The sequence below is a fragment of the Lemur catta genome, chromosome 8 (assembly GCF_020740605.2).
Source record: "Lemur catta isolate mLemCat1 chromosome 8, mLemCat1.pri, whole genome shotgun sequence".
NCBI classification, from domain to species: domain Eukaryota; kingdom Metazoa; phylum Chordata; class Mammalia; order Primates; family Lemuridae; genus Lemur; species Lemur catta.
Genome location: NC_059135.1, coordinates 1,222,409 through 1,235,127, shown reverse-complemented (window position 1 = coordinate 1,235,127; position 12,719 = coordinate 1,222,409). Strand labels below are relative to the sequence as shown.

General features: G+C 59.7%; 1 protein-coding gene across 17 annotated transcripts in view; it reads right to left on the bottom strand.

Moving 5' to 3' along the window:
* Positions 1 to 8,973: 8,973 nt before the first annotated feature.
* KIF1A (kinesin family member 1A) overlaps positions 8,974 to 12,719 on the bottom strand; it is a 61,010-nt gene continuing 57,264 nt past the window's right edge. For 16 of the 17 annotated variants that reach the window (XM_045559924.1, XM_045559909.1, XM_045559914.1 and 13 more), the window contains 4 exons: positions 12,135 to 12,287; positions 10,332 to 10,524; positions 9,599 to 9,717; positions 8,974 to 9,253 (listed from right to left, as the gene is read on the bottom strand). In XM_045559924.1, coding sequence (XP_045415880.1) covers positions 9,211 to 9,253; positions 9,599 to 9,717; positions 10,332 to 10,524; positions 12,135 to 12,287 — 508 coding nt within the window. In that variant the 3' untranslated portion in view covers positions 8,974 to 9,210. The remainder of the gene's footprint in view (positions 9,254 to 9,598; positions 9,718 to 10,331; positions 10,525 to 12,134; positions 12,288 to 12,719) is intronic. The other variant, XM_045559925.1, reaches the window with a different exon arrangement.

Sequence of the window (12,719 nt, the reverse complement as noted above, 5' to 3'; positions counted from 1 at the left end):
AGGGCAGGTAGGGCTGAGGGGAAACAGCCTGGCTGGTCTGAGCCGCCTCCAGCTCCCACAGGCTCCTTCCTGCCCCTTATTTACAGAATTGGAGTAAAAAGTGAGACCCGGAGGACGAAAAGCCCAGGGAGAGGGGACCTGGCCCTGGGGCATTGGCACAGGTGGCGCCAGGCTGCCCGGGACGCGACGCAGCCCAGGGAGGTCTGAGCGGCTGTGACAGCTGGGACCCTCTGGGGATGCTGTGGTGGCTGCAGGCGCAAGTCGGGGCATGGGGCACCCAACCCCCACGTCCACCAAGTTCCCCGACCTCTGGACAGTGGCCCAGTGGTCCCCAAACCAGGTGAACCCTGGTCGATGGCAGGGCCTGGGCTGCAGGACGGGGGCTCCAGGCCAGGCTGGGAGGAGCCTCCAGCCATTTTCTCCCTGCAGACCACAGCTGATCTGGAACCTTCCACCCCAACAAGAGGAAGGCCTCTCAGCTGCGGTTTCCAGAGCCCCATGCACAGAGCGGGAGGATGGCCGGGAGTCCTGCCCGAGCCCCACCCTGTCCTTGGTGGGCAGCAGCCCTGGGCCCAGCTGCTCTGCGGTGGGGGCAGAACTGGAGGAGAAAGCAGGTTGAGGTCCTGCCAGGCTTTTCCCTGGGGGTGCAGGTGAGGGGCGTCTTCCTGCACCCACGTCTGGTGAGAGGAGAGAATCTCCCTCCCTGGCCCTGCCCCACCCAGCCAGGCAGGGAGGCTGCTGTCTGGAGCCCCCCTGGTGAGAGCACTGGGGAGGGGTGACAGGGAGCCCAGGTCCCCGAAGGAGCCGCCCTGTGTGGCTTCCAGGTGAGGGGCTGTTTGGGGGCGGGGCCGGCCTGGGTGGTCCTGGCGGGCAGCAGAGGGTGTGGCCACAGGAAGAAGAGGGGCTTCCCCAGGGGCAGCACCGCCAAGGTGGCAGGTGGCGGCACCTGTCCCTGCAGCTGTCCCTCCAGCGTCTGCACAGATTTTCCCAGGACAGGAAATGCTGGTGCCCAGGCAGTCAATTGTGTCAGTAAATGAGCACACGGGACGTGCACATGGGACGTGGCGATAAAGTATGCCAAGAAGTTGTTGGAGTTACTCGAGTCTGAAATCTGCTTTTAAAAACTTCAGCATTGCAAAGCAGGATCCACAAGCTTTGCAACACAAATTTAAGGATCCTCCCCCCATCTGACAGTGTGAAACTTCGGAAGAACCAAATATTGCCGTGGAAGACAGCGTCAAAGCCAGCTTTTCCTTACCACTGAGGGCACACGGAGAGGATGCACACGAGTGTTACGTTCTATGCAAATCATGAACTCACTTCGGTTTCTCAGATTATCTCCGATCTCCACACCTCACAGGAAATGGAGGAAACATTAACTTTGCATTTAAAACTGTGGTCAGACCTACACAAAACCGGTTTGTATGAAGAGCGTAATCATTTTAGGAGAATGCTTTGCAAGAATCATGAGCCCAGGATGTGCTGAAATTGATGTTTCCCAGAGATTTGTCGGAAACGTGTCCGTCGTTCTCTCTGCCTGTGAAGTGCTCTCAGCGGCTCTGGTAACGGTTGCAGCTGCAGGAAGGTCCTTCTCATCATGAAAAACTCAAAAACGATGTGCAATCTTGCATTTGCCAAGATTGACTCATGTCCCTTCCGATTAGATTGAGGGAAGAGGAAGTTGGTAAAATTATAAATTTCACTGACATAATTACTGCCTTTGCAGAAAGCGTTCGAGGAAAAGTGCCTGATGCCGGAAGATCTCTCCTTAATTAATATCCTCTATTGGTCCCGCGGCCGTCGTGCCAAACACATGTGTGCAACGTGTGGTCTGTTCCGTGGCTCACGTGCCCTCATTACACCCCAGCAGGGTCCCATGTTAGAGGAGAGTCCTGCTCTGAGCCTTGAACACCCCTCTTTCTGTGACTGTCCTCTGTCCCAGTGTGGAGAACGGCATGGTCATACTGTGCTTAAGCTGTCCCCAAGTGTTACCGCTGAGGGAAAGCCACCAGATGCTGAATTTGCCAACAGCTGCCAGATCCATTCATGATAAATAGGTTCCATTGGGACAGCTGTCGCTGACTTCTCAGATGCCCCTAACGACAGCACTTACCTAGACCAACCTTTTTCCTTGTTGACTTTCTGAGTCCAACTGCTTCAAGACCCAAATATCACCACCCCCTGTTTCAATCTTTACTGTGTTGTTAAGGTTGGAAACTTGTTCTATACCACGGGACCTCCTCGATCTATGAACTACTGGGCAGACGCATATCGTTTAGATCAGATAAAATTAAAAATATGTCCCTACTGTGTCAACAATACTTACAGCTAAAGCGTCACATGACTGGATTCTGAAAAGCTGCAAAGGAGACAACTGTGGTCCAGTTCTGCTCTGTCAGCACTTCCGTGAATGACTCTTTAATGAACACACACCCTCAGGAATGTCACTTGTGTGCTCCCCCCCCCACCCCCGCTGTGTGTTTCTATGTGGCACAGGGTCTGATCTGCCGGCACAGGGCGCACCGTTGCCTCGATAGCTCACACGTAGGGGTCCGTGCTTTCTGGGACACTTTGTAACCCCCTTGTCCTTACAAAGCATGCTGAAGACTCCCTTTCTCTCTTCATTGTAAAACTGAAAGGACTATACTAGCAGGATACATAGACAGGATATAAAGGATATATCCTATCTATATACTATCTATATCCTATCTATGCTAGCAGGATATAAAGATATTATAGGTCAAAGCATCCTAGGAATATTATTTCCAGGTGCTGAGTTTTTTTCAATAGGGATATGATTCAAAACCTTTCCACCACTACTATTAGGTTGGTGCAAAAGTAAAGTGATTGCGGTTTTAGCATTGTTGACATTTGCCGTTTGATACCGGAATACATTCTTAAACAAATGTGGTTATGCTATACGTCATTTTAATGTGCATTTCTCGCTTTATATTTTTTTGCTAATGACGTATTACTTGCGGTTTATTTTATATTGATTTTAGACATGACAACTGGCCAGTTTACATGGCATTCCTTCCGGATAAATGACCACTCACCACGGACTGGTTCTGGCCAGCTTACAGGAGCTGTGCACAGAGCACCTTTGTGTCCTTTGCTTTGACATATGGAGCCTAACTTTACTGCATTTTAACGTTAAGTCTCTATCCAAAAGCGAAACAGGCATCTGTAATATATATGTTTGCTTATCATGCATGTGCATGAACCCCTTCATGAATATTCATAGCTTCTCCTATAACCTGTTGAATATGTATATCTAGCCAACACGTTAGCTTGAAACTCCTGCCCCACCTCCCTCAGCTTCAGCCGGAGGCTCCACAGTGCAACCTGCGGTTTCCATCCTTTATAAGGAATAAAGTTCTCCTTTCCAAATTTATAGATCTCGTGATTTTAAGTCAACAAATCTAATAACAAGTGTACTTTAGCTTTCCTTAGAAGCATAACTTTTACTCTCCACACTGATCATATAGGAAATTTCAGTTTTTAGAAGATCTTGAGACTAGGAAGACAAACCAAGGCAGCCTGAGATTTTATTTAGTCTTGAGCTTCGGGGGCTGGCCCGGAAGTGACAGTTTTTACTTATTCGCTGTAAGGCTGGGAATTCCTGAAGCCCAGCATTTCTGTGCACATTCTTAAATATGACATGTCAGTCGTATTATATAACCACTGTTTCCAATTGTACCCTGTTTATAAAGAGAGAGCAAATTTTTATCAGACTTATATAAATAAAAATAAGAATACTCACAAATAGCTTCTAAGTTTTGGAGGAATCAAGTCGGGAGAGAAAGCAAATGCGTCCACCTTTGCTCACAAAAGGACACTTTACCAAATTATTGCAACTGGGGATAGCTTATGAAATAAAATTTCCTCAAATGTGGAAAACAAAACATTTAAGTAAAGAACCAACACTGTTTTAAATAAGAGTCATTAAAAACTTTATCGTTATCAATTGCTTAATTTCATATAATTAATTTTGTTTTGCTCCATCTTGATTAGCAATTTTTGTACCATAGCTGATTGCAAACTGTTTTAAATTGAAGAATTTAAGACAATAATTGTGGAGACAAAAACCTAGAACAGCGATGTTCAAAAATCTGATGAGGGCCAGGCACAGTGGCTCACGGCTGTAATCCCAGCATTCTGGGAGGCCAAGGCAGGAGGATCGCTTGAGCTCAGGAGTTGGAGACCAGTCTGAGCAAGAGTGAGACCCCGTCTCTACTAAAACAGAAAACTTAGCCAGGCATGGCAGTGCATGCCTGGAGTCCCAGCTACTTGGGAGGCTGAGGCAGGAGGATCACTTGAGCCCAGGAGTTTGAGGTTGCTGAGAGCTATGATGACACCACTGCACTCTAGCCTGGGTGACGAAGCAAGACTCTGTCCCCCCTCAAAAAAATCTGATGAGAATTTACAATTGACAAGGAAATGTATCTATTTCTGTGGCATACAAGCATTTAACATAATAATCACAATCATGACTGATAACACATATCATGATATATCACAATTTTAAGTATCGCATGTAATTTTGGAACAAATTTTCATAACACATTTACCCAAATATAACTTAAAGAAAGTTAAACACCATTTCTTATTTGACAAGACTTCCCATATGATTTATGAAATAAGCCTAATCATCTAATATCTCTGCAAGATCAAAAAGACTGCATTCAGGATTTTGATCCTGGGGAAAGCTGCCAAACGTGAGAAGAGTCAAAGGACTTGATTCAACAGGAGTGCAGGTCACTGCTGAACAGCAGCAGTTCATGCAGCCAGAGACGGTCAAGAGCAAGACAGAAATCTGCACAATGTGGAAAACTTGAGCCCTTTAAAGCTCAGTTTTCCTACGTAATAAAAAACCTAACAAAGACAACATGAAGCACAGGAAATTACCTGGGTGAAATGCAGAATCTTTGTTTCCTAGGCCAGTTAATTAAAAAATAAAGGAAAATAATCCCCCGTAGTGTATTGGTGTCAGCTGTGAGCAGGAGTCCGGATGCTGAGGCCGGGGCCTAGGGAGGCTCCCTGAGCGGCAGGTCGCTGGATCTGAGATCCTGGCCCCGAGATGGTTCTGGAATCCTCCCCCCGGCCCTGGTCTACCCCACCCAGCCTGTGCTGTGAACTCCTGGTGATCCTGGCGTGGGCTCCCCAGCCGGGGAACAGCCTAAGCCACGGTGTGGCTGTCCCGAGGGTCACATGTCCACTGGATCGTGTCACGTCTCTGGGGAGCCGAACCCTGGCCTTGGGGGCACCTGGACAGGACCCAGCCAGGCTCCCATCCCACTGGGTGACAGCACTGGCGGCTAAACCCAGGTAAGCTCTGGGCCAGAGGGCAGGGGTGGGCCGTGTCCACAGCGCAGGGTGCGGAGGGAGGAGCTCAGCCCTGCTGCCTTCCCCGCCCCCCCACCAGGACCTGGCGGGCACCAGCCCAGGACTCGGGCACCGCACCCCACCCAGACCTGAGCTCTGGCCTGAGGGACCCCAGAGGCACCCTCAGCAGGTGTGGAGGCAGCTGCAGTCCCACCTGCAGCCTGAGGGTGGCACCACAGGTGTCCCTGAAGGCCACGTCCCAGGGAGCAGGGGCCACCTTGCAGGCCACACCCTCTCTCCGGGTGTCCTGGAGGTGGCAGCTGTCACCTGTTGGCATAAAGTCACTCACCTCAGGAGGGCCTGGGGGCTCCTAAGCACTGGAGGCCCTGCCCAGAGCCCCCCAAAGTGTGTGGCTGTCGCCCCACCCTCCCCTCAGCCATCAGTGCCACGGTGGCCCCCAAACTCCCGCCGCGGCCTCGGGCAGGACCAGGGCCCTTAGGTGCAATTGCACCAGTACCTGGGGGCAGGTGCAGACCCCTGGGCCGGGGCTCTGAAGGGAACAGCCTCAGCGGCTGCCTGGGTGGGCACAGCGGCTGGCCTGAGGGTGGTGCCAACCGCGTCCCCGGAGAGGGGACTGGGGCAGGTTCAGACAGGGGCAGCCGGGACTTCAGGAAGCAGCTGGGGGCTCCAGGGCCGGCGCCCCTGGAAGTTCTCCCTGGCACCTCCCGCCCCCGAGAGCCAGCCCCACTTGTCACCAGGGAGCAGGGCACTGTCTCTCAACGTGCCGGAGAGACACACTGTGCCCTATCCCAGTCCCACCCAACAGACCAGACGCACAAATAAAGCCACCGCCGAGCCCCAGGCGTGAGTTGCGTAAGAGCCACGTTTATTTCTGGATTGGACAGAGCCGTAAGTGCACACGAACAGTACAGGAGCCTACAGCTAACACTCGGGTGGGAGACGGCAGGACTGCAGTCGCTACGTGGGGGTGGTGGTCATGACACAGGGTCTGGGGGCCACAGCAGTCACATATGTACAAGCCAGAGGTGCCACCTCCAAGCCACAGGGGAGCCCGGGCACGGGCGAGCCACAGAACACGGGCCCTTGGAGAAACTCGGGTCGGCCACAGCTGTTGTCCACTGGGGACCGTGTGGCCCCAGGGAGAAGGGACAGGGCCTTCTGGGGTCCCCACGCCACGTGACGCTGGCAGAGGACCAGCACCGCAACGCAGCACACCTGTAACATCAGTGCATCCCAGGACCCCGAGGTGCCGGGACTCTGGGGCCAGGACTGTCAGGGAAGCCACCTCACCGCAGCTGTCTTGGGGACGTGTGCGTGTGCCTGCCTGGCCAGTGACCCAAACGCTGGCATCGTCTGAGCGACTGCTCCACGTGGAGGCCTGGGACTTGCCACCCCCCAGCACCGTCTCGCCAGAGCCGAAGACCGTCCTGCCTGGAGCCCGCACCCCCTCCTCCCGCGTGGCCACCCCCGACCCCAGTGGGGCTGCGGCCCGGGCAGCGCCAAGCGTTCACGTCACACCGTGGGACAGCAATGGCCCCCAGCTCTGCCTCACCCTCTGCAGCTGTGCCCGGGGGGAGCCCCCTTCCAGACCAGCCCCCCTCACACCCCGGGCGTTTGGTGACTTGTCCTCAGCTCACAGACGCAGGTTGTGTCGGGCGGGGGCGTTGAAGGAACCAGGTCCCCCAACTCCTAGATGATTTCCCTCACTACCCCCTCTGGGTTTCTGGACCCTGACCCCTGACCAGGAGGCCCAGCCTGGCTCCGAGCAGTGCCCAGATGGCAGCAGGCCAAAAGGAGACGTCCCCAGAGCCTACGTGGCAGTGGAGGCTTCTGACTTTAGGCTGACGCCCAGGCCCCTTCGCTCCGCCCCCACAAGCCGCAGGTGCCCTGCAGGTTGGCTGGCCTGGGACCCCTGCGGCGTGGTGGGAGCCTCGGACCCTTCCGCGCTGCGGCTTCAGGCTGGCTGACCTGCTGGGCCACAGCGGGCCTGCGCCCCCTCTGCCTGCCAGGCCCTGGGGGCCAACTCCTCCATCCCGCCTCCCCTCCCTGCCTCAAGGGGGGCCTGACCACCACAGCAGTGCTTGTCCAAGACACCGTGTGTCACCACGACTCTGCGTCTCCACCACAGCCCAAGGGCACCTGTCGGGGGCGGGGGGGACCTGGTTTGGGACCAGGTTTAACTCCAGTCTGGGGTGCGAAACCTCGCCTGGGAGACCTGCAGAGAGAGCTGCCGAGTCCTATGCTTCATAGCCGTGGCCTCCCGACACCTGCGTCCCACTGGCAGGTCCCCATGGCCACCTGGAAGGGCCTTCCAGGGCCCGGGACCAGGGCGGTGGGCAGAGGTGGCCCCTGACACACCACACCTGAGCCCAGGTACAAAAAGGCGAGCTCAGTCCCAACTTCCGCCTGGGCTCGTTCCGGCTGGCAGGCAAAAGCCTGCAGCCAGTGGGGACCCAGCCCACTTGTCCTGCGTCCCGCCATCTGGAGGCGAAAGCTAAGGGTCTGCACAACTGGCCCAAAGGACCACCTCACACCGGAACCTTCCCACTCGGCATGAGCGGAGGACACTCACCCTGACTCCGGACATGTGCCTGTCTCTCCCCCAGGCCCTGCATGGGGAGCGTCCCCCTGTCCCATCCGTGCCACGCAGGGCCAGCCTGGCCTGAGGGGCCTCAGAACCAGCGGCACCTAGACCAGCACCAGACCCAGAGTGACCTGCTCGGGGGGGCGGTGGCGGGGACGGGCGCTGTTGCTCGGTTACGGTTTCCCCTGGAGCCACTGAGACGGGCCTGTGGGCAGGGCCTGGACCAGACTCCCGGCGTGGCCCCTCCCTGCCTCACCAGGACACACCGGCCACTGGACCCACAGACACCCTCCCCTGGAACACAGGGAGGAGTCTTTGCAAGAACACCGTTAATTGCAGAATTTCTTCCCAGGAGCTCCCTGAACTCGCTCATTTCCCACTGCAGCTGAGACCACACCTGAGCCCCTCTGCACCCAGCCTGTCACCCTGAAGCCCGAGCCTCCCCTCCATCCCTGTCCCTAAACCAGCCGCCTGTCCCAGCAGTCTGGGGCGGGTCTGCACTGCCCAGCTGGGGTCCTGACCCCTCTCCTCCTGGTCCCTGCCCAGGACAGGCCCCACAGCCGGTGCTGTCTGTGGCATCCCCCCACACCCTCTCCCGGGAGAAGCTGCTGGAATCGCTCCGAGAGTCCCATCTCAGGTGGCTGCCCCGAGGAGACGCAGAGTCTCCCCAGAAGTGACCCGCACCATCTTCCGTCCTGCTCAGACTTCAGGCACCAGGACATCCCCCGCCGGCACGAGGGCCTGGGCAGGTGCCCCCTGTGCCAACCAGACACGCCCTTGCTGTGGCCTTTGAAGGTGGCTGCTCCGGCCCTGTCTGTCCCCACAGGCTTGGGGGACGCACGTGGGCTCAGACGGGGCGGGGTTCCCTCTGAGTCCTACGGGTCTACGAGGAGCCATTAGAAATAAATACTTATAAATAGAACATGGTCTTATAGTTAATTTCTGAGCGGACAGTTTCGACGTCACTAACTAACGTATATTAATAATAAGTCTGTCTATGCTTAAAAAAATATTAGCACGCAGCGCGACCCCCCCCCCGACCTGTGCCCTCCGGCCTGCCCCGCGTTCCCAGCCCCTCCCGCCCAGAGCACGTTTTGGAAGAAACGACAACACAGGCAGCCTCTGCTGGGAGCGCGACGGGTCATGTGGCCCAGGTCCCGGCCCAGCAGGGCAGTCCCCGGGGAGCCGGGGTCACGAGCTGTCTGGTGGGGGGGGCCGGCGGCAGACGACAGGACAGACGGGACGAGGGGCCGGGCCCGCTGGCTGTCACGGAGGCTCCGTCAGACCCTCATCTGGGCAGACCTCCTTCGGGACAGCTTGGACCTGCGGGAGAGCCGGGAGGGACAGCTGTCAGGGCCGCGTCCACCACGCCCTCGCGGGCAGGCGCTAGGCGGGGCCGCCACAGACCTCCTGTGTCCCCTCCGGTCCCCTCACCACCCAGAGGGAGGGACCTGTCTCTGATTCCTGTCACAGGACTGGGACGGCCCCGCCCCGGCCTGCCCGCGAGCGCACAGCAGCCCCACACCAAGGCCCCCGCTCCCAATGCGCATTTCTAACATCCTCGGGATTCGTCACGTTACAGGCAGCAGTGACACGGAGGCCCGCACGACCGTCCTTAAGGACGTCAGGACCCTACGGGTGAAGGCGCACACCGCGGCCGGCCCGTACCGGATGGTGCCGGCCAGGAGCGGGTTGAAGGCATACAGCCAGTCGTGCATGTCCTTGTCGCTGTTGGCCTGCAGCAGGATGCCGCGGTGCTCCGTGCACACCGCAAACGTGTTGGGCGTCTGCAAAGGAGGATGCAGTGAGACCACGAGGCCTCCCGCCGGTCGGCACGTGCCCTTCCCCCTCCACCGGGCCTGAGCAGGCAGGAAGGACACCACGGGGACGCCTCCGGGATGAGCCAGCCCAGGAAAGACCCCATCCCAGACGCAGAGTGGGACAGGCTCCCTGCCAGCCCCGCCCACACCAGGCTGGCTCCTTCTGGAAGCCTCTGCGGCTGGTGGGCCCAGAGCCACCCCACCCCCACCCCGGGACCCTGGCCCAGCTGCTTGTCAGCTGTGTGTCCCCGGCCCGCTGGTCCTGGCCTCTCGTCTGGAGCCCCTGCCCCGGGCGTGGTCAGTGTGGGAGCACCTTGCTCTTCCCCACCACAGGGGGTCAGAACCTTCCAGGGGGCCTGGAGAAGCTGCCTCCTCGGCACTCGCCCAGGGCCACAGCCGGCCTGGAGAGCAGCCGGGCAGAGCCACGGGGGGCTCTTGGGCGCTCACCCCTCCCACCTCGGGGGAGCCCAGGAGGGGACTGGGTCACTGGCCCAGGGCCAAGGGAGGGATCTGTGGGGCTGCGCCCCTACATCCCACCCTCCTGGCCTGCTGAGGCCTCCCACGCCCAGCCGCCGCCGCACCTTGAGCATGGCCTGCTGGTCCTCGCTGTACTCCACCTGGGCGGTGGCCAGGTTGAGCACGAAGCGCTCCACGCTGTCCTTGTCGCTGTTGTACATGTAGGCGTAGGGGCGCCGCACCACCACGAAGCGCCTGGCCCAGCCCGACGTGTGCGGCTCCAGGAAGTGCAGGTAGCCCTTCTTGGAGACGATGGGGCTGCGGCAGACAGGGCTCACGGTCAGCGGGGCCGCCGGCCGCGGGCGCACCCTCGCCAGCACCATGGTCGGACAGGGCCCCAGACGGTGAGGGGCAGCTGCAGAACCCCAGCCCGGGAGGCTGCAGACCAGAACCACCAACCCACCAACCATCCCTGGGCCTCAGTTTCCCTAGCTGCAACATGGGGACACTGAAAGAAAAAAGCTGAGGTTGCCCCAGAGCTATCGCACCAACCCTGTGACCGCCAGGTTCCGCACCTGGACCCGGCCCGACCACCCACCTGCCCTTTCCCTGGGCTCAGTCCCAGCCCCTGCGGGTGGGTCACGGCCCTGCCTGACCTCAGGTCACAGCTGGGCCCTGCGGGTGGGTCACGGCCCTGCCTGACCTCAGGTCACAGCTGGGCCCTGCAGGTGGGTCACGGCCCTGCCTGACCTCAGGTCACAGCTGTGCCCTGCGGGTGGGTCACGGCCCTGCCTGACCTCAGGTCACAGCTGTGCCCTGCGGGTGGGTCACGGCCCTGCCTGACCTCAGGTCACAGCTGTGCCCTGCGGGTGGGTCACGGCCCTGCCTGACCTCAGCACACAGCTGTGCCCTGCGGGTGGGTCACGGCCCTGCCTGACCTCAGGTCACAGCTGGGCCCTGCGGGTGGGTCACGGCCCTGCCTGACCTCAGGTCACAGCTGTGCCCTGCGGGTGGGTCACGGCCCTGCCTGACCTCAGGTCACAGCTGTGCCCTGCGGGTGGGTCACGGCCCTGCCTGACCTCAGGTCACAGCTGTGCCCTGCGGGTGGGTCACGGCCCTGCCTGACCTCAGCACACAGCTGTGCCCTGCGGGTGGGTCACGGCCCTGCCTGACCTCAGGTCACAGCTGTGCCCTGCGGGTGGGTCACGGCCCTGCCTGACCTCAGGTCACAGCTGTGCCCTGCGGGTGGGTCACGGCCCTGCCTGACCTCAGCACACAGCTGTGCCCTGCGGGTGGGTCACGGCCCTGCCTGACCTCAGGTCACAGCTGTGCCCTGCGGGTAGGTCACGGCCCTGCCTGACCTCAGCACACAGCTGTGCCCTGCGGGTGGGTCACGGCCCTGCCTGACCTCAGCACACAGCTGTGCCCTGCGGGTGGGTCACGGCCCTGCCTGACCTCAGCACACAGCTGTGCCCTGCGGGTGGGTCACGGCCCTGCCTGACCTCAGGTCACAGCTGTGCCCTGCGGGTGGGTCACGGCCCTGCCTGACCTCAGCACACAGCTGTGCCCTGCGGGTGGGTCACGGCCCTGCCTGACCTCAGCACACAGCTGTGCCCTGCGGGTGGGTCACGGCCCTGCCTGACCTCAGCACACAGCTGTGCCCTGCGGGTGGGTCACGGCCCTGCCTGACCTCAGCACACAGCTGTGCCCTGCAGGTGGGTCACGGCCCTGCCTGACCTCAGCACACAGCTGTGCCCTGCAGGGAGTCATGGAGACCACCTGACCCCTGGTACGGAGCTGCCCCCTGCACTCAGGTCAGGGGCAGCCTGCGGGTCCCCCCCAGTACGGGGTCAGAGATGGCCTGCCTGTCCCTTGCTGGCGCAGAGCTGGCTGGTGGTGCTGCTGTTCTGGGCAGGGCCCCCACGCACCTGACCCGGATCTCCTGAATGTCGGGGACCAGCAGGCGCTGGGGCTCCTTGTCAGCCTCCGTCGACCGGACGGGGGAGGGGGTCTTCTTGGCGTCGGACTCTGGCAGCAGCTCGGGCTCGGGGCTGGCGGGCCGGGAGCAGGGCTGCGGGGTCCTGGGAAGCAGAGGGAGCCGTTGCAGCCCCTGGGAGGCCCTGGCGGGGCCGTCTCCAGCTGAGCTTCATCCCAGGGCCGCTGTGGGGCAGCAGCTGTGCCCGGCCACGCCCGCAGTTGGAGCTCCAGGGCCCACCCTCGGTTCCGGGACGTGCAGGGTGCGGCAGGCAGGTTCCCCTGTGACCTGGCAGCTGTCGGGCGGGTGTGCCCAGCTCTGCGGGCTCCACACGCTTCTCCCACGGGGCTCTCCTGCCTCCACCTCCGCCCCCGTCTAAGCAGATGCAGCATCTGTCTCCACAATTAAACTGAGGGTGACACTGTCCTCAGGGACCCTTGTATGTAGTAGAGGGAGCCGCGGCCTGGGGGCACCTGCCAGCCCCACGAAGGCCTGCACAGGGCGAGGCCAGCGGGCGGGACGCCATCCTCCGAGGGTG